At 41.8% G+C, this 22,775-nt stretch overlaps 1 protein-coding gene across 1 annotated transcript in view; it reads right to left on the reverse strand.

Annotated features, from left to right (window-relative positions):
* Positions 1 to 1,243: 1,243 nt before the first annotated feature.
* MLYCD (malonyl-CoA decarboxylase) overlaps positions 1,244 to 22,775 on the reverse strand; it is a 49,642-nt gene continuing 28,110 nt past the window's right edge. The window contains exon 5 of the mRNA XM_044987148.1: positions 1,244 to 2,048. Within this exon, the coding sequence (XP_044843083.1) occupies positions 1,515 to 2,048 (534 nt within the window). The 3' untranslated portion in view covers positions 1,244 to 1,514. The remainder of the gene's footprint in view (positions 2,049 to 22,775) is intronic.

A 22,775-nucleotide genomic window follows, 5' to 3' on the forward strand; every position in this document is an offset into this window, starting at 1 on the left:
AACCCATGGGTTTGCTTTAATTTGTTGACATAAGAGATACTTGCTCACTAGATGTGATGGCTTTTGGAACCATTCTTAAAACCATAATGAAAGCAGCATGGCTAGGCTAGTTGCCATTGCTAATGTGAAGACCAGCTGCTATGTAAAAATGACTTTGTTCTGAAGGGAATAGTGTGTAGTGCATCCAGCTACATCATCTCACTGAGAAATCTGCCATCAGCTGAAGCCAGGGAACATTTAATCTCTTTAGCAGATATTTAAAACAGGCCACTCAGTAGGTAGGAAGATTTTTGTTTAGTGAACACACACAATTCGTTTGATTGTCCTTTCTCCTGGAATGAAATGTTACATCTGGACACTTAGGGATCCCTTCACCTTTACTTGCATAAGGAAATAGAAATGTTTGTGTAATTCTCTCAGGAATTTGGTCAGGATTTCATCATACATTGAAGAAGCCAAGAATTCTGCACTCCGAATCTGCTGATATCTGATCCATTGAAGTCAGTGATCTTATTTCACTGGAGATATTAACATCAAGTGTGACTGTAACCTGAATACAGTACATTTTAAGAGAGAGATCATGTAACATTTATAGGGCAAGACTTATTTTAATTTATTGCTTTACAGATCAAATCTGGCTTTTTACTATTAAAAAAAGCTTATTAAAGTCCAATTTCTAAAATGTCCAATATAATTTACGGAGATTTTATATATCTCCTAAAGCTTCCTAATTAAGTCCTATAAGCAACAGACTTTCTTCTCTTATTTAGAGCCACTGATTTTACTTTTTGAACTGTAAATATGAGCTATAGCAATCTGCAAATACACTGTTGCACATACCTACTGCCTTGAGAAAAAGCCACAGAAATACAAGGTATCTTGTTGCTCGATCAGAGCAATGAGTCAGTGTTGGCACTTTGTACTTTACTTTGAAAAAGCAAAAGAATGACCAAATCAAGAGGTTTTACCAAAAAATGTCAGGAATAAAGAAGACAAAGACCTTAGTGAAGAAATGCTGCAGATTGCTCTTCAGCTTATATATATTTGAACAATAAATTGTCTTCGCCCATTGCTTTTATCTAGTTATTTGGGTATTCATCTATTTAATATATTCGTGTACTGAGGAGTTCCTCTGTGCTTTTGAAGATGTAGCTTAAACAACTATATTGATCCTGAGAACGACAACAGGGGCAGAGAACAGTCCACACAAGTCACCACTGGCTTGTAACCTTACTGAGATGAGTTTACACAGCCTTTAATACACACTTCCAGCTCATCTGAACATAAAGTATGGCGATAATTCAACCATACTGTATCAGACTCTGAGTATCTGACAGTGCAAGTAAAGAAAGTTATAGTAATTTTGGCAGATAATGTAATTTTGCATCCTGCTGTGACTAAGAACAGAGCTCATTGTTTTATTACAAACATTCCCTTTTCAATAAGGACATCCCAAGATATCATACCCCTTCATTCAAATGAGAAATGTTCACTCTTAAAATCTTCTTGTATATTTAAAGTTTGCTATTTTGCTGAAATTGAGACACCAAGGAAAGAACCTGTTCTGAGGCTTTGATGTGCTTTGTCCCAAGGTATCCTGCACTGTTACTTGCTGTGTCCTCTAAGAAATACCGATAGTTTACCATCATGCCACATGAAGCAGTGATCCCACGGGGGCTTGTGTCTGCCATCCAATTTATCCGCCACAGCACAGCACCATTCTGAAGGTGAAAGTTTGCTACTGGATTAAGGGCATATCCACGGTGTTTCTCTCCATACAGGTACCAAGCACAGAGCCTCATAAATGGTGAATGCAATGCTTTGACCAATCTTTCCGATCTCACCCATTCGTTGTTAGTTAAGAGCCTCTTTAGCGTTTCAGTAGCAGGGTCACCTGTGATCTCAGAGATATCTTGGCATTCTGCATCTGTAAATAGTTCATTTCTCCCTTGTTCCTTTGTCTGTGAGGTCAGAAGTCCAATGAGCCACTTGGTGAATCCTGGGATAGGTGACAGACTAGAAAACACTTTGATCTGAGGAAATTCCCCCTGTAGACCAAAAGAAAAAAAAAATCACAAATCAAGCATGACAATTGCTTTTTTAAATGAATGAGAACTCTGACTCAAGGAACAATTGCTAAATATTCTAAAAACTGTTTCGGACAATTTACTGTCAGTAGGGACAAATGGTTTTGAGAAAAGATTATCTTCTTTAGCCAAAAGGATGATTTACTACACAAGCTAATGGTGTGTGCAAATGCCATATAAAATCACCTCTGTCAATAACAGATTAGTTTCAAGTAAGTGTGTGCCATTCTGAGAATGTTTTTCCTTTATAGCTGATAATTATAATCTACACAATAAAGCTCATCTAGGTCTATAGGTATGTGTGTTGTGCCCATCAACATAGTACTGTGTCCATTAATGACCCTTCCCAGAGGAATAAGGTGAAAGAATTTGGCCATTTTATGACTTTCCTGCATTTTTATTATAATTTTCCCTCTTTTGACATGAAAAAAATGTATGGGTAGTGGGGAGAGGGGGGAAATGAGGCTTAGGCTAAATTTCTATGATAAACTCAGGAGGCTTCTTCCTATTAGATACCAAAGGCAGCGTGTCTTATTTAGATTTTTAGTCTTGATGTCAGTGGCCCTTTCAGATGAACTGGTGCCACTTACTCAAGGATTCTTCTGAATCCAGCGTTTACTGGAGTGTGAGAAGTGATTATGTACCATTGGAAGCTACTTTTCATACTATCCACGTGAACTGCAAACACTTTAAGATAAAATTTTATGTTGCGAATAACAGAGTTGATCCCATCAATCAACATTTATTGCATCAGTTGAAGCATCTCTTAGGTGCTAACGGACATGTGAACAGAAGCCGTTCCCTTTGGTAATTATGACAAAATTGCATGCTAGTTTTGAGGTGTGCTGACATTAGGACTAGATGAGGCCACCAAATTCATTGTCATTTGGATTTAACACATGAGGCATTAACTTGGATATCAAGCCTGGTGGGTGAAGAAGGGAGGAAGAAGCCAAAGTACAACAACCCACAGTGCTTTAAAATTACTTTTCCCACTGAGGGGGAGGAGGTCTCAGACATTTATAGACTTTACAATAACATCTTAATGTCAACATAAAATTGCCTTCACAATACATTTTTCTATTTTGAGTATTTTCTAGATCATCATTAAAAAATCATCTTCATTCAGATGCTATCTTAAACTGACAAATGCTAATGGGAGTCATGCTGCTAAGGCACTGCATAGCAAATCTACCCTGTGCATTCTAAAATATAACAGTGCTCTATCAAGTGTCAGATACAAACATTGGAAGAAGAGCCCTTTTAAACTCCTGGATTTCCAAATTTAGGACCCAATCCCCTGAGTCCCTGCGGATGCCCAAAGAAGTGAAAGAGGCTCTGATGGGATCCAGTCATATAGAACAGCTTTCAGGACTAGAGCCTAAGAAACCTGAAATATGAAACACACACAAAACCCCCAAACGTATGTCTACACAATTTAATATTCTGAAAAACAATACAAATTCTGCAAGAATAAAGGAATCAAGTGTTTGGTTAAAATATTATGCTGGTCACCAAGAGATCAAGATCAAAATACAGTTTTATATCCATTGGTCCTCTTAAAAATAATTAAGCATACTTGATACTCAATATAATATGGGGTCTGATTTTGAAAAATGCAGCCATTCAATTGCCCACACCTAATCTGTTTGTCAATTACTTTTAAATACATACAGTAGTCAGTATTTGTGCAAAGAGCTTTCCAGTCAAAATGTATAAGTGGCTATTTGCGCAAGCCAATACCAAATATGAATGCAAAATGAAATGACAGCACCCCCTCAGGGTACTTGGTCTGGCAGAGCAGTCAGTCAGCTGCTCTTGCCAGAGTCCTTATCGGAGTCCCATTCTTGGACTATAAAGTGTGTTAGTCTCAGTCCTATTGTGGTGTTCAGATTTCCCATTGTGGCAGGGTTAGCTGGTCCTGGTTATCAGAGTGTCCGGAAACCCCTTGGGGTCTTAAGTTTCTGAGGGATGGATAGCGAAACTCAGGTGTACCCATGCCACTGGGTTCCAGCTCAGGGCCCTTAAAACTAGAGAGGCGGTATCAAGACTCAACAACTCATCTTGCTGTGCCCTGAGTTCTTGCCTACCTCCCTTGGTTCCATAGACTTTCCCAGCCTATAGATCTGGTTATCCCTTTGCTGGAGTTGTCTCTGGGTGGCTTCTCACCAGCTTGCTGGCAGGACCTTCCTTCTCCAGTTTGCTTTCTCCCGGGAAGCTGTCTTGCTCCTCTGCTTCTCAGCTCTTTTATTCTCCCAGCTGCTGTGAAGCTGCTAATCAGCACTGACAGGTGGTTGCTGCATTAACCCCTTTGTCACAGGGCCACCATGGGGTCCATACACCTAATCACATATACACATCTGTACATATTACATTCAAATTCAGTTTGTAACTCAAAAATAGATTTTCCCACATCAAACATTTAGAAGCTTGTCTCCTGCCAAAAAAGTCTTAAACAAAACCCACACTTTGGCCTAATGTGACAAATATCCTCTGCCAAACATCGCAATCCAGCAACTGAGGTAGTATATTTGTCAGTGGGAAACATAAAGCAAGCTATTCATAATGTTAAAATGTCCTGACCAATCATTATGTAACATTTTGCAGAAAAGGACCTAGAGGTTACAGTGGACGAGAATCTGGATATCAGTCAACAGTGTGCCCTTGTTGCCAAGAAGGCTAGTGTTATTTTGGGCTGTATAGGTAGGGGCACTGCCAGCAGATCAAGAGACGTGATCATTCCCCTCTATTCGACATTGCTGAGGCCTCATCTGGAGTACTGTGTCCAGTTTTGGGCCCCACACTACAAGAAGGATGTGGAAAAATTGGAAAGAGTCCAGTGGAGGGCAACAAAAAGATTATGGGGCTGGAGCACGACTTATGAGGAGAGGCTGAGGGAAATGTTTAGTCTGCAGAAGAGAAGAATGAGGGGGGCATCTGATAGCTGCTTTCAACTACCTGAAAAGGGGTTCCAAAGAGGATGGATCTAGACTGTTCTCAGTGGTACCAGATGACAGAACAAGGAGTAATGGTCTCAAGTTGCAGTGGGGGAGGTTTAGGTTGGATATTAGGAAAAACTTTTTCACTAGCAGGGTGGTGAAGCACTGGAATGGGTTACCTAGGGAGGTGATGGAATCTCCTTCCTTAGAGGTTTTTAAGGTCAGGCTTGACAAAGCCCTGGCTGGGATGATTTAGTTGGGGATTTGGTCCTGGTTTGAGCAGGTGGTTGGACTAGATGACCTCCTGAGGTCCCTTCCAATCCTGATATTCTATGATTCTATGATCTGTTCGATAAAGATCCTATTAGCGAGAAACACAAATGTTCACTCTGTAAAAGTGAGAAAAATGCCAAATATTTGTTAGCCAAAAGAAGGAAGTATTTGCCTTCTACTTGTTTAATGGTGTTGCAGTAGTGCCACCAAAACAATGCTTCAATAATCATCATATTGGCAGCTCTATAATGAAAAATAAATCAGAGATACCAATACAATTCCTGTAATTCTAATTAATCTTTCCACTAAAGCACTGCAGGACAGCTTAATTCTGCAGATAAAAATTTAGCGTATTCTAGAAATTTAACCAAGTTACAGAAATATAGAAAACAAATAGAAAACTTGTATACTACTGAACATTGAACAACATTTCTTCTTGTAGCTATGGCAACCAGTTTAAACACACTGGTGAAAAATATAAGTCTACTGTACAATATACTGAAATACATGAATTATTGTTTACTAATTATATTGTTTACTAATTGCTACAGTAAAGACTCATACCATAAACTGGCCTCCCATGACTGACCGTCCTAGAATCATCTCTCTCTTCCTATCAAATCCCAGCACACAATTCAATTTAAAGCAAGAATGAGATTGCCAAAGAACTCAAATTACATAGACAATACAATACAGCACTGGCAGAATGAAGGCTGTGGAGCACTGAGCTGCATCACTATGTACACACAATTTTAATTTAGATATGGTATAAATTATAGCTTGAACTGTCAAAGGGGCCCAAAAAGAATGAAAATCAATGGAAAATGGGAGGCTAAATTCCTTTGAAAATCCTTGCCATATTCTCTAGTTTCCTGAGAGCTAACAAACTGTTTCACAGATTCTAAGAACTTGAAAACATGAGGACTCCGAAGAAACTCAATAAAAGCAGAATGAACAGTGAGCAGTGATCAAGTTACAGAAACCAGTGACCCTTGAGGATTAAATCTAGGGACACATCTCTGGTTAAGGGTACACAAAGAATGTCCGATAAAAAAAAAGTAAAAAAAAAAAAAAATCACAGAAGTTTGTAGGCAGTAAGCCACAACTTTTTATTTTATATATATATATATATATATACACACACACACACACACACACACCCCTCTACCACAGTATAACGCTGTCCTTGGGAGCCAAAACACCTTACCGCATTATAGGTGAAACTGCGTTATATCAAACTTGCTTTGATCCACCGGAGTGCGCTGCCCCGCCCCCCGAGAGCGCTGCTTTACCATGTTATATCGGGGTAGCGTTATATCAGAGTAGAGGTGTGTGCACACACACACACACACACACACACACACGTTTTTAATTGGGCAATTAATTATCTGGCAATTTCCCTATCAAATTCAGAAATACAAGTCCCCTCTCCAAAGATTTCCAAGAAGAAGTATCTTCTGTGAAGACTATTTAAGCTAAAAAGACCCTTTAAGAATCTTGTAAATTTTAAAAAGGCAATTTTGAGAAACTGAAGACTTTTCATATAAGAGTATTTGTACTTATTTGAAACAGAATTTCAACTCCTATTAAACCCTAATAAAGCTACAGGAATATCTCAGAAAATGGGCTAAATCCAAGAGTTAAAACTCTAACCTAAAATGTTCTGAGAGCTCCCTCCACAAGAACAAAGACAGTTATTACAGATTGTATATTCATGTTCTAAAGATGCTACCAGAACCACCTCATGAATGTCTTCAGTCACGGAACAGGTGACAGCGGTGAATATTCAATTTGAAGAATGCCCTAAAAGAGGTGTGTCTTCAAACTATGAAAGAAGAGAACATTTTTCTGAATTAAGCAAGCAGCATGAATTTTGCTCCCATCTGTCAACTTCAATGGCAAACCTATCACACTCATATCCTCTCACCCTGTTAATCTCATCTCTTTAGAGCACGCAAACAACAGGAAGATGACAAAGAACAAAGACCCCACACAGGATTAGGAAGCAGCAACCTTCCAGTACAGCACCGCTTCTGGAACACAATGAGATTACCAAGATTTCAGCATCAAGGGTGAAAGATTGCCAGTGCACAAGATCAGGGGTCTCAAACTCCTAGTCCGCAGGCCATCTGCGGCCTGCGAGCCTCCCCAGTGTGGCACATGGGGCTCCAGCAGTTTTGGGGCCAGGTCTGTCCCTTAGCCCCACCTGCCGCTCCCGGGCGCTCCTGCTTCAGGGTCCCTGGAAGCGCAGCAGAGCTGAGCAGCGTCTGCCTGCTCACTCCAGTGGCTGCCGGCCCCTCCCTGCAGCCCAGGGGAGGGGCGGGGTGGGCCAGGGCTGTTCTGATCTACCTTCCCAGGGGACTCCCTAAGGGGAGGGGGCCATTGGGTTGTGACAGCACTCCTTCCCACCCCCAAACTCCCTCCTAGAACCTGCACCCCAGACCCCCTCCCCCACCTAAGCTCCTTCCCAGAGCCCAACCTCTCACCTCTTCTGCACCCAAACTCCCTCTCAGAGCCTGCACCCTAATCCACTATCCCAGACCTCCTCCCCCACCCAAACTCCGTTCCAGAGCCTTAGGCAGGTGGGGGCCGGATTTTGGGGGGGGGGCAGGTTCTGGGCGGCATGAGTGACACTGGCCCACTGGGAGGATTTGAGGACTGGCACTGGCCCTAAGGTAAATTGAATTTGAGATCCCTGCACTACATTTAATTTTTTCTTGTAATGATTTTAAATGGGATATTGAAAAGCTATTCTACTTTATGAAAGTAATGGCTTCTCCTGTTAAACACCAAAATGGTTTAGACTATATATTTCCATAAGGAACCCTGGATAAACAGAAAGAAGCAGTGGATTTAATTTGAATATTAGAATTCTTAATATCCTGTCTCAAGAGAGCTCCTTGAATAAACTTCTCTCAAGTAATCTAATTTAAACACCTTCTTTGCTTTCACAAGACTTAGTTAAGCTCTGTTATCTTTAATAAAACAAAAAAAACACTCACCTACCCATAAACAAAAATTCATTTGCCCATCTATAAAAACACAACTCACGTCTAATGTGGTCTTAACTTATCTGGATAAAAGTGCCCCATCAGGGGCAGGCTCACTCTCAAAGGTGCAATGTTGGTTAAAAATTTGCCACAGAGAAACATATAAAGAAGATTGTAGCTGCAGTAACCGTTGTATATTATTTGTTCTGTTTTTAATTTTTTTTCTTTAATACAGTCAAATAATAATAGTGATTATTTTTAATTGTGGTGTTCCCTAAACCATGGCAAACAACCCCAGGTGGCTAAGATAATGGGAGTCACATCCCAGAATGGATATTAAGAGAATCAATTTGATTTGGCCTACCATTTCTTGTTTTTTGAGACTAGAGATTTTAGTAATTTGGGGGATAAAATTAGTTGGTGCTCAATATCTTAACACCACTTCTTATCCTACAAGTTAATAAGCATGAAAAATTAAATTGCAAGTTGGGTAAAGGAATTAAAAAGAAGCTATAAATGTAGCCTAAAGACAAGTGTCTACCACATTAGCATTAATGAAAAAGTAGCATTAAAGAAAGTAACATTCAGATCAATTATTTAAAACATTTACACAAGTGATATCCACTAGGAATACCCAGTTATTGATTTATGAAAAGAGAACATTTTACAGAAAAATCTTCAGGTCATATTTACCTTGCAAATAAGCACTGAACTTTAGAGAGAGAGAGAACTCATGGAAGAATCTAGGCTGGGGTGGGCAAACTACAGCCCAGGGGCCACATCTGGCCCTCCAGGCATTTTAATCCAGCCCTTGAACGGCCGCTGGGGAGCAGGGTCTGGGGCTTGCCCTGCTCCGTGAGGCTCCTGGAAGCAGCAGCAGCATGTCCCCCCTCTGGCTCCTACGCGTAGGGGCAGCCAAGAGGCTCCACACGCTGCCCACACCCCAAGCACCACCCCCGCAGCTCCCTTTGGCATGGAACTGCAGCCAATGGGAGCTGCGGGGGCGGTGCCTGTGGACACCTCTCTCCAAGTTATCGCTCCCACCCAAGGAGCTGCAAGGGAGTGGTGTGGAGCTACTAACCCAGCTGCGTGTCAACATGGAATTGTTAGATGAACATATCTGCCAGGTTTAGGACATCTTTGTGCCAGCAAGCAGCACAAGGCCACAGTGCAACAGTGAATTGGGTTCAATGTCTTGAAAACGTTTAATAAGTTGGGGGGGGGGGAATCAACTCTTAGTCTTATACTATTATTTGCATTAACATGACATATATAAGAAAAATCTGTTTACATATAGTAGTATGGTGGGGAGGGGAAGAATAGGAATTTTCTCCATCTGCATGCCCGCTACACTGGTTGAAAATTGCAATACAAGTTTCCACCCAGCCTGCAGCTCTGTGACAGGTCTGTTTAATCTGATGATTAACGGCTAGGCACCTCAGCTGTGCAGTGTAAACAGCAATATCTTCTATAAAAGTGATTTTAGGAAAGTGGGTAACACTAAAACCTTTATCAGCAAGCCTGGACAGAAAGGGGCAAGGTATGTCTAGTGTGGAATTTTTAAATAAATTACAAACAAACATTCTCATTCTGTGGGTTTAAATCACACACTTTAATATTAAAGAAAAAAAATATCAGAATGCCACATACATCACCACATAACAGGACCAAATTCTGAAGCTGCCACCCCTAAATTCCATTACATTGTTACATTATTTTACTGTAATGAAATATCTTTCATTTCCATCCTTATGCTCCTATGTCTCACAGCTGAAAATCATTTTTGTCAAATTAGTTGATCATTTACTGGGACAGTTTATTTCAGTATGCCCTCTGGACAGCCTACATCCACACGCTCCTGGCCTCTGCTCCCACAATATTCTCTAGTTACCACAGCTCAGATCCTTCTTCCCTCCTGTGTACCAGGGAAGAAAGAAACTTCTAGCCAGCGTCTGTGGCTCATCTCACCAGCTCCCCCTGGTCTACAGCTCCACTGAACAGTGCAGGGAATATGCAGTGTAATTCAATTAACCCCTCCTTGTGAGGAAAGCCGGAGAGCAAGAAGTAGCTGCAATCAAGGAGAAAAACAACATAAAAAACCCAAAACAACACCTGGGCACTTGGTTGATACAAAATGGTGACTTCCATAGCAAAAATATGATATCTTCCATTATTGTCTGAAGTGCTGTTATAGCCATGTTGGTCCCAGGAATAGTAATGCCAGCCTGTAGTTTATAGTGACAAGCTTTCTTTTGAGACCAGCATTCTCATCGAGAATGTTAAGTGTAATGAGCGCTGCAAGATTCCAGTGTGAAGGTCCTCCTTGCTGGTTTCTCAGTTATATATTGACTGACTCAAAGGTCCTCTTTGGCCAACCACGAGTGATTAAAAAAAATATATCTTCTTAAGAATTTGAGGAGGTTTGCTTGTAGCAAAGTTTGCCTAAGTAGGGTGGTGGTGCTAGAGACAGTACAACTGCCACCGCCAAGTGCTGAAAAATACCAGCAGAGCTCTTTGAAGAAACCATTTCCCCCTATAATGTGACTTCCCATATAAACAAAAACAGAGCTTCATCCAGACAGGGACTCAAGGAGGGCTGAAAGTGCCTCCAGTGTTTCGGATTCTTTTATACAGGCTTGTCTACTATGTTGGGCCTACAGCTTTGGAAATAAGGAGGGTTGCTGCAAGCTGTGATGCACAGCTCTCTCTTAGGTTGGAAGGAAAATAGGCAAACAAAATCCGCCCACTGAATCAAGGGAAAAGACTTTGTCAAAAGGTAAATTAGCAAAGTTTTGAGATCTACTTTGCTATGCAGATTAGGAGAGCAGGAGATTTGGAGGCCACCTTTCAGCGCTGTTTGGAAGCAGAATACAGGGCTTTATGAAAGACAAAAGCCAGCCCTTGTCTTCCCCACATTGACAGATCTGGCTCCTACCTCCTAGCTTGCAGAAGAAAGGAAACACACTGCCCCAAATGGCAAAACTGAACATGAACATTTATTTCCTCTTGCTATTTATGTATTGTGGGAGGAATAGTTCAGTGGTTTGAGCATTGGCCTGCTAAACCCAGGGTTATGAGTTCAATCCTTGAGTGGGCCATTTAGGGAACGGGGGTAAAAATCTGTTTAGGAATTGGTCCTGCCTTGAGCAGGGGGTTGGACTAGATGACCTCCTGAGGTCCCTTCCAACCCTGATATTCTATGATTAACTCTGATGTCTGTATCATAGCTCCCTGATAACTATTAACATTTACTGAAGTATAGTATACAGGTGGCTTTCTTGGGCTGTGGGATTGTACTTTGTTTACCACTGGCTTTTAGAAGTAGTTCAACTGTTGACCCTAAACCAAAACATTCTCAAAAGAAATTACTGATGAAATCCATTATGGGAAGGAAAAAAATAATAAGAGAGCAAATCATGTATTTATTTTTTTTTAAGATTGATTAAAAACTGGGGAACTGATCCAATCTTTGCAGCTATAGACACACCAGATGAATGTTTGAGTTTAGGAGCTTACCTTAGGTGGACACTTCTTGCATAAAAAATAAATAAATGCAGTAAAGCGTACTCGTTTATGTTGTTGCTAAATTAATGTGCTAGTTTCCTGGGCTACTGATAGATCCATTTATGTTTATTTTCTTGTCAGAAACACTCACACCATCAAGAAGCTGCTGGTGGTGGTGTTTTTGTTTGTTTGTTTTTTGATGGTTGCAGATCCCATCCTATTACTCGTGACTCATCTGAAAGTGCTGCATTCCACACCAGCTAAACAATGAAAGCAACAGTCCAAGGTCACATTTTTCACCAATGAAAGCAAAGATTGTGTAGGAAAATAAGTTCTTACTAGGTCACCTTGAACAAATTAAGGTAGTAATTAACAACCCAACCAGAAAGTCAAAATCTGCTCCCAATTGTTATGTATTTTAGAAACTATTAACCTGGGCATTCTGTCTAGTCTCAGTTTGCAGGTATAATAATATGCCACAGGCTATCAGCTTTACCAGTTCTCTCAAATGCAGACCTCACCGTGGTTATCCATGTCTTTGTCACCTGCAGATAAAATTACTACAAGGCATATTCTGTGAAGAATATTTGAAAACTTCAGCTACAGCAGGGTTTCTCAAACAGGGGTCGCTGCTTCTGTAGGGAAAGCCCCTGGCAGGCTGGGCCAGTGTGTTTACCTGCCCTGTCCACTGGTCCAGCCGATCATGGCTCCCACTGGCTGCGGATCGCTGCTCCGGGCCAATAGCTGGAAGCGGCGCGGGCCAGCTGATAATGGTTAGTAAGGACAACCAATATTTAAAGATCATTCAAACTGTTAATTGCTCAGTTACGAAGTTAGTTTTGCCATCAACTTCATAATCTCCTCCATTTGTTTTAAATTAGACTAATTCTTTTGGGCAGGGGATGTGTCTTGCTATGTGATTACACAGTGCTTTGGGTGTCACAAACCTGATTGCGGCCTCTTGGGCTGCAATAATACAATAGTAATGAAAATTCATATTTAGAAAGAACATCCTTATGGGGGCATATACTTTAAAAAGTGTGTGCACAGTTGTTTACACCTGCAAACTGGATAGAGACCTGGTCCTGTATGTCCTCACACTTTAGTATACAAAGCCATGTCTATATTAGGAATGTTTTCCAGTATAGCTATATCAATATACTATACTAAAGTGTTCCTATTGTGGAAACAACTTTACCAGCAAAACTGTGCTTTTGCTGACACAGCTTAATCCAGCCATTTTACATCCCTGAATGAAATAAGCCATCTCAGTAAAAGTGCAGTTTTGAGGATATAAATGTGTCTATACTAGGGGCTTTTGCTGACACAGGGGTCAGTCAGATATCACACCTCTTCATAACCCTTACTGCTATAGCTATGCTAAAAGAAGTTTGTAATGTAGACATGGTCTTTGTGAACCTCTAATCAAGGAGATTAGGAGGAAGTTTACAATATGGGCAGGTTATTACCTAACTGCCCACTTTGAGGGTTACTTTGCAACTTCCCCTAAAGTGTCTGGTACCAGCCACTGTTGGAGACAGGTTACTGGACTACACAGACCACTAGCAATTCCCATATTCCTATAAATTTTCCAAAGTCCTTCTAAATAAAGAACTAAATGCAAAGAGTAGTTATAAACATATTCCTAACTCAGTGGCTGTTTCTTTTCTGATTTAATGATATCACTTCATGACAGAATGTTTTGCAGCTTCTCTTATGAAAAATGACAGCAGAGGTTCCATTTTTGAAGTTATACTGGCATTTACAAGTAGATGTGTCACAGTGGGTTACGTTAAGGCAAAGTCAGAAAAAAAAAGAAGAGTTTTACTGGAGGATGAAAAAAAAAAGTTTTAAAAAATTGCAATGCCTTGGGAAATCATGAATTGAATAACCTTCTGCTGCTCAAGCAGATGTCCACAAAGGTTAACTCAAAACATGTGACGGGTTATAGAAATGTATTAAACATTAAGTGTTTAAACTGTAAGGGAAAAAATAGAATATTGCTAAAAAGTTTACTTAGTTCTTTCATAATATTCACTCTTCCCCCAAATATTTTACTGGCAGCAAAATTAAAAAGACTTTTTCACCATTCCTAAACTGCATCTTTTAGCACATAATGGTTGAAAAGATCTTTGTGTTTATTATACAACAGGTTTTTCTTCTCCGCACATTGCTCTCAAATCCACCTATTTTTAACGTAAATAACTTAGCTTACACTGATGGCATGCAGTATCTTACACCAACAAAATTCTTGCTATGCTACACATCTTAAGATGCTGCCACCAACTCACAGCTGACTCAGCACTGCAATTATATTGTTGGCCCCTTTGAAGTCACTGTGGATAGAACTGTGCTCCAAACAAAACGTCTGCAGTGAACTCAGACAGCCTTGGAAAGTCCTTCACTTTTAGCTGACCCAAGATACAGAGCAAACAAATGCAATGAAGGAGTATTATCAGAAAGCTGAGCCCTTCTGCCAAAATTAGGCTGCCAATAATATTGATGATTAGATGTTTCTCTTTTGCCCTGGCTGCCACAGCTCTGCAGAAGAGGTTCCATAAGACAAGTGCTTTGAGGCTGTAATGCACTAGATTCCCCTCATCTGATGGGGTAAACCTTAAACACACATATCCAAGTTCAACAAAGAATCACTGAGTAGTAGACAACATAATGATGAACAGAGTATAAGGACTTAGAGGGAAAGAGGAAGAAAGGGCACTTCCCCTTCAAATTGTCAAAATCAATTGGCTGAAGTCACCTGACCCTGGTTCAGTCAGAGACTGAAATTACCAAGAGGGTAATCATGTAATGAAAAACAGTTAGTTTGATTTATAGGATTGTGTACAGCTTTTTAAGGATGTAAAATATGTAATGGTGGTACAGAACACAGCCTGTCTGGTCTTGCAGAATTTGACACAGGAAGTTCTCCACACGGAAAAAAAAAATCAGTTCTCCCACAAATAAAATGAATACCCGGTAATCCCATTTAACAATCTAAGAATCTTTGTCCAAAATCTAACCCATTTCCAGGTGGCTGTACAAAGATTGTAAACAATGCTAAATTTGGTACTTCAGAGTTCCAAGAAATAACATTCTCTCATTAAAAAAGTCATGTTAAACTAAGTATACTTTGCTACTTATTTTGTGTCAACACAACCGCCTGTAATCACCACTGAAAAGGATAATTTCCATACCTGCTTTAACTGTGAGCCAAGCAGTTAATTATCACAATTTACACAAAAATCACTTCCAAAGATACAACATAAGACTTATCCTGACATTAAATTATGCCAGCATTTCAAAACCTTTCAGGCAAGCCATCAATTTTCCACACCTGCAGGAGAAGTCTATTTCTCCCTTCATACATAAACCCCAACCACTTCCCAACAAAATTACAGATTCATAAAGGTTAGATATCACACTGTGGAGTACCTAAAAGAAATAATAAATACTAAAACATGTCCATTTCTCCCCTAAGAATGCAGGAGCAATGTTAATGTTATGCTAAATTATTACAGCAATGAGACCGGCTCACACAGTCTCAACGTACTAAATTTTGACACAGCTCTCAATTCTAGCCTATGTACATTTAATTAGGCAGGATTGTGCCATGATCATATAATCCCAATCCAACTTCACACAAATTGCATCCTCCCAGGCAGCACAGGGCGATAAATTCTTGTAGTTTATAGGCACCACAATCACTAATAATGAAGAGTGCTGATGGGGAGCATGTGTAATAAGTGTGGTAAGGTGGAGTTTAACAAGGACAACAGGTAGAAAGGTATGAGAAAAAACTGTGAGAAATGGAAGGAACAAGTGGCAAGAGGAAGAGGAAACAGCAAGAAAGAGGGGGAAGGAAGAGAGAAGAGAAAGAGTAAGAGACATTAGGAGACAAAGAAAGGACAGTAGGGAACCAAAGAGAGATACCTCTTCTCAGCCCTGGTCTACACTATGAGTTTAGGTCGAATTTAGCAGCGTTAGATTGATTTAACTCTGCACCCATCCACATGACGAAGCCATTTTTGTCGACTTAAAGGTGTCTTAAAATCAATTTCTGTATTCCTCCCCGACAAGGAGATTAGCACTGAAATTGACCTTGCTGGGTTGAAATTGGGGATAGTGTGGACGCAATTTGACGGTATTGGCCTCCAGGAGCTATCCCAGAGTGCTCCATTGTGACCGCTCTGGACAGCACTCTCAACTGAGATGCACTGGCCAGGCAGACAGGAAAAGCCCCATGAACTTCTGAATTTCATTTCCTGTTTGGCCAGCGTGGCGAGCTCAGAGGTGACCATGGAGTCCCAGAATCACAAAAGAGCTCCAGCATGGACTGAATGGGAGGTACTGGATCTGATCGCTGTATGGGAAGAGGAATCCATGCTATCAGAACTCCGTTCCAAAAGACGAAATGCCCAAATATTTGAAAAAAATCTCCAAGGGCATGAAGGACAGAGGCTATAACAGGAACCCGCAGCAGTGCCGCGTGAAATTTAAGGAGCTCACGCAAGCCTACCAAAGAACCAGAGAGGCAAATGGTCGCTTCGAGTCAGAGCCCCAGACATGCCCCTTCTATGATGAGCTGCGTGCCATTCTAGGGGGTGCCCCTACAACTACCCAACCCCTGTGTGTGCACTCCGTCAATGGATTCTCACGCAACAGGGATGGGAATTTTGGGGACGAGGAAGATGAGGAGGAGGTTGAAGATAGCGCACAGCAAGCAAGCAGAGAAATCATTTCTCCCAACAGCCAGGAACTGTTTATCACCCTGGAGCCAGTACCCTCCCAACCCACCCAAGGCAGGCTCCCGGACCTTGAAGGTGGAGAAAGGACCTTTGTAAATATAATACATGGTTTAAAAGCAAGCATGTTTAATGATTAATTTGCCCTGAAGACTTGGATGCATTCGCGGCCAGTACAGCTACTGGAAAAGTCTGTTCACGTGTATGGGGATGGAGCGGAAATCGTCCAGAGACATCTCAATGAAGCTCTCCTGGATGTACTCCCAAAGCCTTTGCAAAAGGTTTCTGGGGAGGGTAGCCTTAGTCCATCCTCCATGGTAGGACACTTTACCACGCCAGGCCAGTAGCATGTAGTCTGGAATCATTGCATAACAAAGCATGGCAGTGTATGGTCCCAGTGTATGCTGGCATTCAAGCAACATCCATTCTTTCTCTCTCTGTGTTATCCTCAGGAGAGTGATATCATTCATAGTCACCTGGTTGAAATAGGGGAATTTTATTAAGGGGACATTCAGAGGAGGCTGTTCCTGGTGGGCTGTTTGCCTGTGGCTTAACAGAAATCATTCCCGCTGTTAGCCATGTGGTGGGGGGAGGGGTGATGCAATCATTCCAAAGAACTGGGTGTGTAGGAGGGGGTTTAGTTGGGTTTGTGCTGCACATTAACCCGAAAACCACAGCCTCTCTTTTTAAATGGCCAACCCAAAGGGTGGTTGGTATGGGAAATGAGGGCACTGTTGTTTGAAACCATTCCCACATTATGAAGGTTAAAGAAGCCAAAAGACTGTGGCTTACCATGTCTGCCTGCAAGCCAAATTCTGTTACCCGCCGGCCCTGCGTGTGAGATCTCTCACACCAAACCAGCAGGCCCTCAATATAATAGGCTATGTAATGTTAACAGCTTGGTTCACTGTGAAAGACTCTACCCATTGTTCTCTAAAATGTGTCTTTTTAAATACTACTCTCCCTTTTTTTTTCCTCCCGCACCTGCAAATGTTTCAACGCTCCCCCTATCATCTCCATCCCAGAGACTAGCAAAGATTAGAAGGCAAAAAAAATGCTCTCACGATGAAATGTTCTCTGAGCTCATGCAGTCCTCCCACACTGAAAGGGCCCAGCAGAATGCGTGGAGGCAGACAGTGTCAGAGTGCAGGAAAGCACAAAATGAACGCGAGGACAGGAGGGACGCGCAAGAGGATAGGTGGTGTCAGTGTGATGAAGGGAGGCAGGAAGCAATGCTGAGGCTACTGGAGGATCAAACTGGTATGCTCCAGCGTATGACTGAGGTGCAAGAAAGGCATCAGAAGCACAGACCGCTGCCGCAGCCCCTGTGTAACCAATCATCCTCCTCCCCAAGTTCCATAGCCGCCTCACCCAGACACTGTGGAGGGGCCTCCGGGCACCCAACCACTCCACCCCAGAGGACTGCCCAAGCAACAAAAAGCTGACATTCAGTAAGTTTTGAAGTGCAGCGTGGCCTTGCCCTTCCCTCCTCCCCCACCCCTCCCTGGCTACCTTGGCAGTTATCCCCCGATTTGTGAGACAAATTAATAAAGAATGCATGAATTTGAAACAACGATTTTATTGCCTCTGCAAGTGGTGATAAAGGGGGGAGGGGAGGGGAGGGGAGGGCAGTTGGCTTACAGGGAAGTAGAGTGAACCAAAGGGGCGGGTTTTCATCAAGGAGAAACAAACAGAACTGTCACACCATAGCCTGGCCAGTCATTAAACTGGTTTTCAAAGCTTCTCTGATGAGAAGAGCGCAGCAGGGCGCGCTGCTAACTGCCCTGGTGTCTGGCTGCACATCAGCGGCCAGGCAATTTGCCTCAACCTTCCATAAATGTCTCCCACTTACTCTCACAGATACTGTGGAGCGCACAGCAAGCAGTAATAACAATGGGAATATTGGTTTAGCTGAAGTCTAACCGAGTCAGCAAACTGCACCAGCATGCTTTTAAACGTACTGACTCCTGTCCAGGGTGCCTGTGTATGGCTTCATAAGCCATGGAATTAAGGGGAAGGCTGGGTTCCCAAGGATAACTATAGGCATTTCAACATCCCCAATGGTTATTTTCTGGTCTCTTGCTGCAGCAGTTCACACAGACCAGAGTTCCTAAAGATGCCAGTATCATGAACCTTTCCTGGCCATCCCACGCTGATGTTGGTGAAACATGTCTTGTGATCCACCAGTGCTTGCAGCACTACTGAAAAGTACCCCTTGCGGTTTATGTACTGGCTGCCTTGGTGCTCCAAGACAGAGATATGTGTTCCCCCACCACAGTTAGGGAATCCCATTGCAGCAAAATCATCCACTACAACCTGTATATTTCCCAGAGTCACTACCCTTGATAGCAGCAGCTCAGTGATTGTGTTGGCTACTTGGATCACAGCAGCCCCCACAGTAGATTTGCCCACTCCAAATTGATTCCTGACTGACAGGTAGCTGCCTGGCGTTGCAAGCTTCCAGACGGCTATTGCCACTCGCTTGAGAACTGTGAGGGCTGCTCTCATCTTGGTATTCTTGCACTTCAGGGCAGGGGAAAGGTAATAAGGTAATAATTGGAGATATACCAATCTCCTAGAACTGGAAGGGACCTTGAAAGGTCATCTAGTCCAGCCCCTGCCTTCACTAGCAGGACCAATTTTTTCCCCAGATCCCTAAGTGGCCTCCTCAAGGATTGAACTCACAACCCTGGGTTTAGCAGGCCAATGCTCAAACCACTGAGCTATCCCTCCCCCCCAAAGTTCCATGAAAGTGCCCTTACGCTTGTGAAAGTTTTGCAGCCACTGGGAATCATCCCAGACCTGCAACACTATGCGGTCCCACCAGTCTGTGGTTGTTTCAAAGGCCCAGAATCGGCGTTCCATGGCATGAACCTGCCCCATTACCCCCATGATGTCCAAATTGCCAGGAACTGTGCTTTGAGAGAAGTCCATGTCCATGTCCTCATCACTTTCGTCACCGCGCTGTCGTCACCTTCTCGCCTGCTTTTGAAGTTTCTGGTGCTGCATATACTGCAGGATAATGCGTGTGGTGTTTACAGTGCTCATAACTGCTGCGGTGATCTCAGCGGGCTCCATGCTTGCTGTAGTATGGTGTCTCCAGGAAAGCAGGAGAGCAGAGTGCCAGTGGAAGCGGTCATTTGATGACAATGGTTTACAGTCCCACTGCACCGTCTGCTGCCAGCTGCACCCAGGACACTACAGCGGTGGCTGACCTGAGTGGGCTGCACGCTTGCCGCGGTATGGCGTCTGCATGGAAAAAAGGCGTGAAACGATTGTCTGCGTTGCTTTCACGAAGGGAGGGAGGGGGGCCTGATGACATGTACCCAAAACCACCCATGACAATGTTTTTGCCCCATCAGGCATTGGGAGCTCAACCCAGAATTCCAATGGGCGGCAGAGACTCTGAGAACTGTGGGATAGCTACCCACAGTGCAATGCTCCAAAAGTCAACGCTAAACTCAGTACTGTGAACGCACTCTGCTAACTTAATGCACTTAGTGGGGGGGACACACAATCAACTGTATAAAATCGATTTCTAAAAAATCGACTTCTATAAAATCAATCTAATTTCGTAATGTAGACATACCCTCAGAGACAAACAACTGGCTCTAATAATCTTCTATGGCCCATCTCCTTCTTGCCAACAACCTACCCAAATTACATAATAGAAAGGGGAGTTAAATTAGGAAATCAGGGTCTTTGGCCAGGTAGCTACATGCAAGGTGACTTCAGCAGTCCTAGTTGATAGGTTGATATAAAAAAATCCTACTGCACACAAAGGAGTTGTTCTTACCAAAAATTTTCTGAAGCTGACACAGAACAATGTTCTATTAAGTAACGTCTATACGCTTACAAAAAGATTTTTTGAAATGTTATATTTTTTTCTTATCCTTTCAGTAGACATACTGATCCTTTGTGCACCTGGGTGTTTATGTTGTCAGCATACCTTTTTACACTAAAGTAAACAAAGCTATGCTTTGATCTTAAACGAGAAATGTTGCTGAAAATTTGCTGACAAGAAAAAGCTTTTGATTACTAAGTCCCCTCCATTATTTTCATTGAATATAGCCAATGTAACAGGCTGAGCTTCTGATTTTGTAAGACTGGAAACACAATACATCTGTTTAAAAACAAGTGATCTTAATCTACAAGAACTGGTTAGAATTAGCCTGTTTGAAGTTGGTTAGAAATCACAGACTGATTAGCGAGGTGCCATTCATTCAGTCTGAGTTTCAGAACAAAAACTGGATTTAAGATGATAATACCTTATTTTGATTGCTATGATTCAAAAAAAATATTTTAATATAAATGCTCCTGGTATCCTACTGAGTAAGCCCCTTTCTCTCCTTGCCCCTCCCCCCATTTTTTTTGTACCATATTTCATACTGAAAATTAAATCTTTTCAGAATATAGTGTGCTCTATGAGAGAAACATTCATAAAATATAATAACTAGTAAACTGTGATCATTAAGTTGCTAGTTTATTGATTTAAAGGGTGTATTCATCCCAGGAAAGACAATATGCACCTAGAAATGTCATTATTATGACATTTTAAATATTTATTATTCCTTCACCTGCAGCTTTAATTTCCTTTAGGAAGCTAGTAATTCTGTTTCTGCAGTTGAGAGAAGGAGGAAATCATGACTGCCATGGATGCGCTTTTGGCACCATAGAAAAGAGAAAGGACAAGTGGATTAATAATTTTTGTTTTTCCAACATTACTGGATACGGACCTATATTTTCTCGACTTTAATGAGTCAAAAGGCTTCCATTTATAAGAGTCTGGCCTAACAGTAGTTCTGTAATTACCTAGAGCTCCAATCAAGGCAGAGGACCCAGTTGTGCTAGGTGCTGAATAAAAAACAAACAAACAAACAAACAAAAAACAACCTAAACTCTGTCCCAGACAGATGTAATAAACAAAAAAAGTAGAGGTGCAAGGTAACAGGAGAACAGTTATGCATAACTAAGAAGGCCAACGGGACAAACGTGAACACGATGTTGCACTGAAACACTGTGGTGAAACATGATCTATTTTAGTATCAGCAGTATATTGCATTTTGTTATTTAAAAACAAACAAAAATGTTGACATTCTGAAAGTGAGGTTTGCAGGACTGCTTCATCACCCTGCAAATGTGAGATAGTCCCAGAAATACTAGGATGGGTGGAAACTACTGCGGGGTAGTTTAAAACACTCAAACACCTGGAGAGCACAGTAATGAATGATACTCACAGTGTTTCTAGTGGGTTCCTGCAGGGATTAGTTCTTGGCCATACGCTCTTTAACATTTTTATCAATGACCTGGAAGGGGACATAAAATCATCCCTGATAAAGTCTGCAGATGACCCAAAAATTGGGGGAATGGTAAATAATTATCAGTGACGTGTCCTATTCCAGAGAGATTTGGATCTCTTGGTAAGCTGGGCACAAGCAAACAATATATGTGTTTCAATATGGGTAAATATAAATGCATCTGTCTATGAACAAAGAACGTAGGCCACACTTACAGGATGAGGGACTCTATCCTGAGAAGCAGTGACTGAAAAAGATTTGGGTGTTGTGGTGGATAACTGCCTGTACATGAACTCTCGGTGAGACAGTGTGGCCAAAAGAACTAATCAGGTCCTTGGATGCATGAACAGGGGACTCTTGAAGAGGAGGAAAGAGGTTATTATACCTCTGCACTTGGCACTGGTAAGACTGCTGCTGGAATAGTGTGTCCAGTTCTGGTGTCCACAATACAAGAAGATGTTGACAAACTGGAGAGGGCTCAAAGAAGAGCCATGAAAATCACTAAAGGATTACAAATATGCCTTATAGTGATTGAGCTTCTTGAATCTATCTAGTTAGCTTAACAAAGAGGGGTCTCTTGATTACAGTCGATAAATACCTATACAAGGGGAATATACATTTAACAATGGGCTCTTCAGTTTAGCAGAGAAAACATAACCCAATACAATGGCTGGAAGTTGAAGCAAGTCAAATTCAGACTGGAAATAAGGCATACATTTTTAACAGTAAAGGTAATTAACCACTGGAACAGTTTCCTAGAGTGTCGTGGGGAATTCTCCATCACTGGCATTTTTAATATCGAGACTGGTTGCTTTTCTAAAAGACACACTCCAGGAATAATTTAGGGAAGTTCTAGGGTCTGTGTTTTATTGAGGAGGTCAGACTAGATGATCACAATGGTCCCTTCTGGTGTTGGAATCTATTAATCTTGCTTGCCTACAGA

This window comes from Mauremys mutica, chromosome 14, assembly GCF_020497125.1.
Source record: "Mauremys mutica isolate MM-2020 ecotype Southern chromosome 14, ASM2049712v1, whole genome shotgun sequence".
NCBI classification, from domain to species: Eukaryota; Metazoa; Chordata; order Testudines; family Geoemydidae; genus Mauremys; species Mauremys mutica.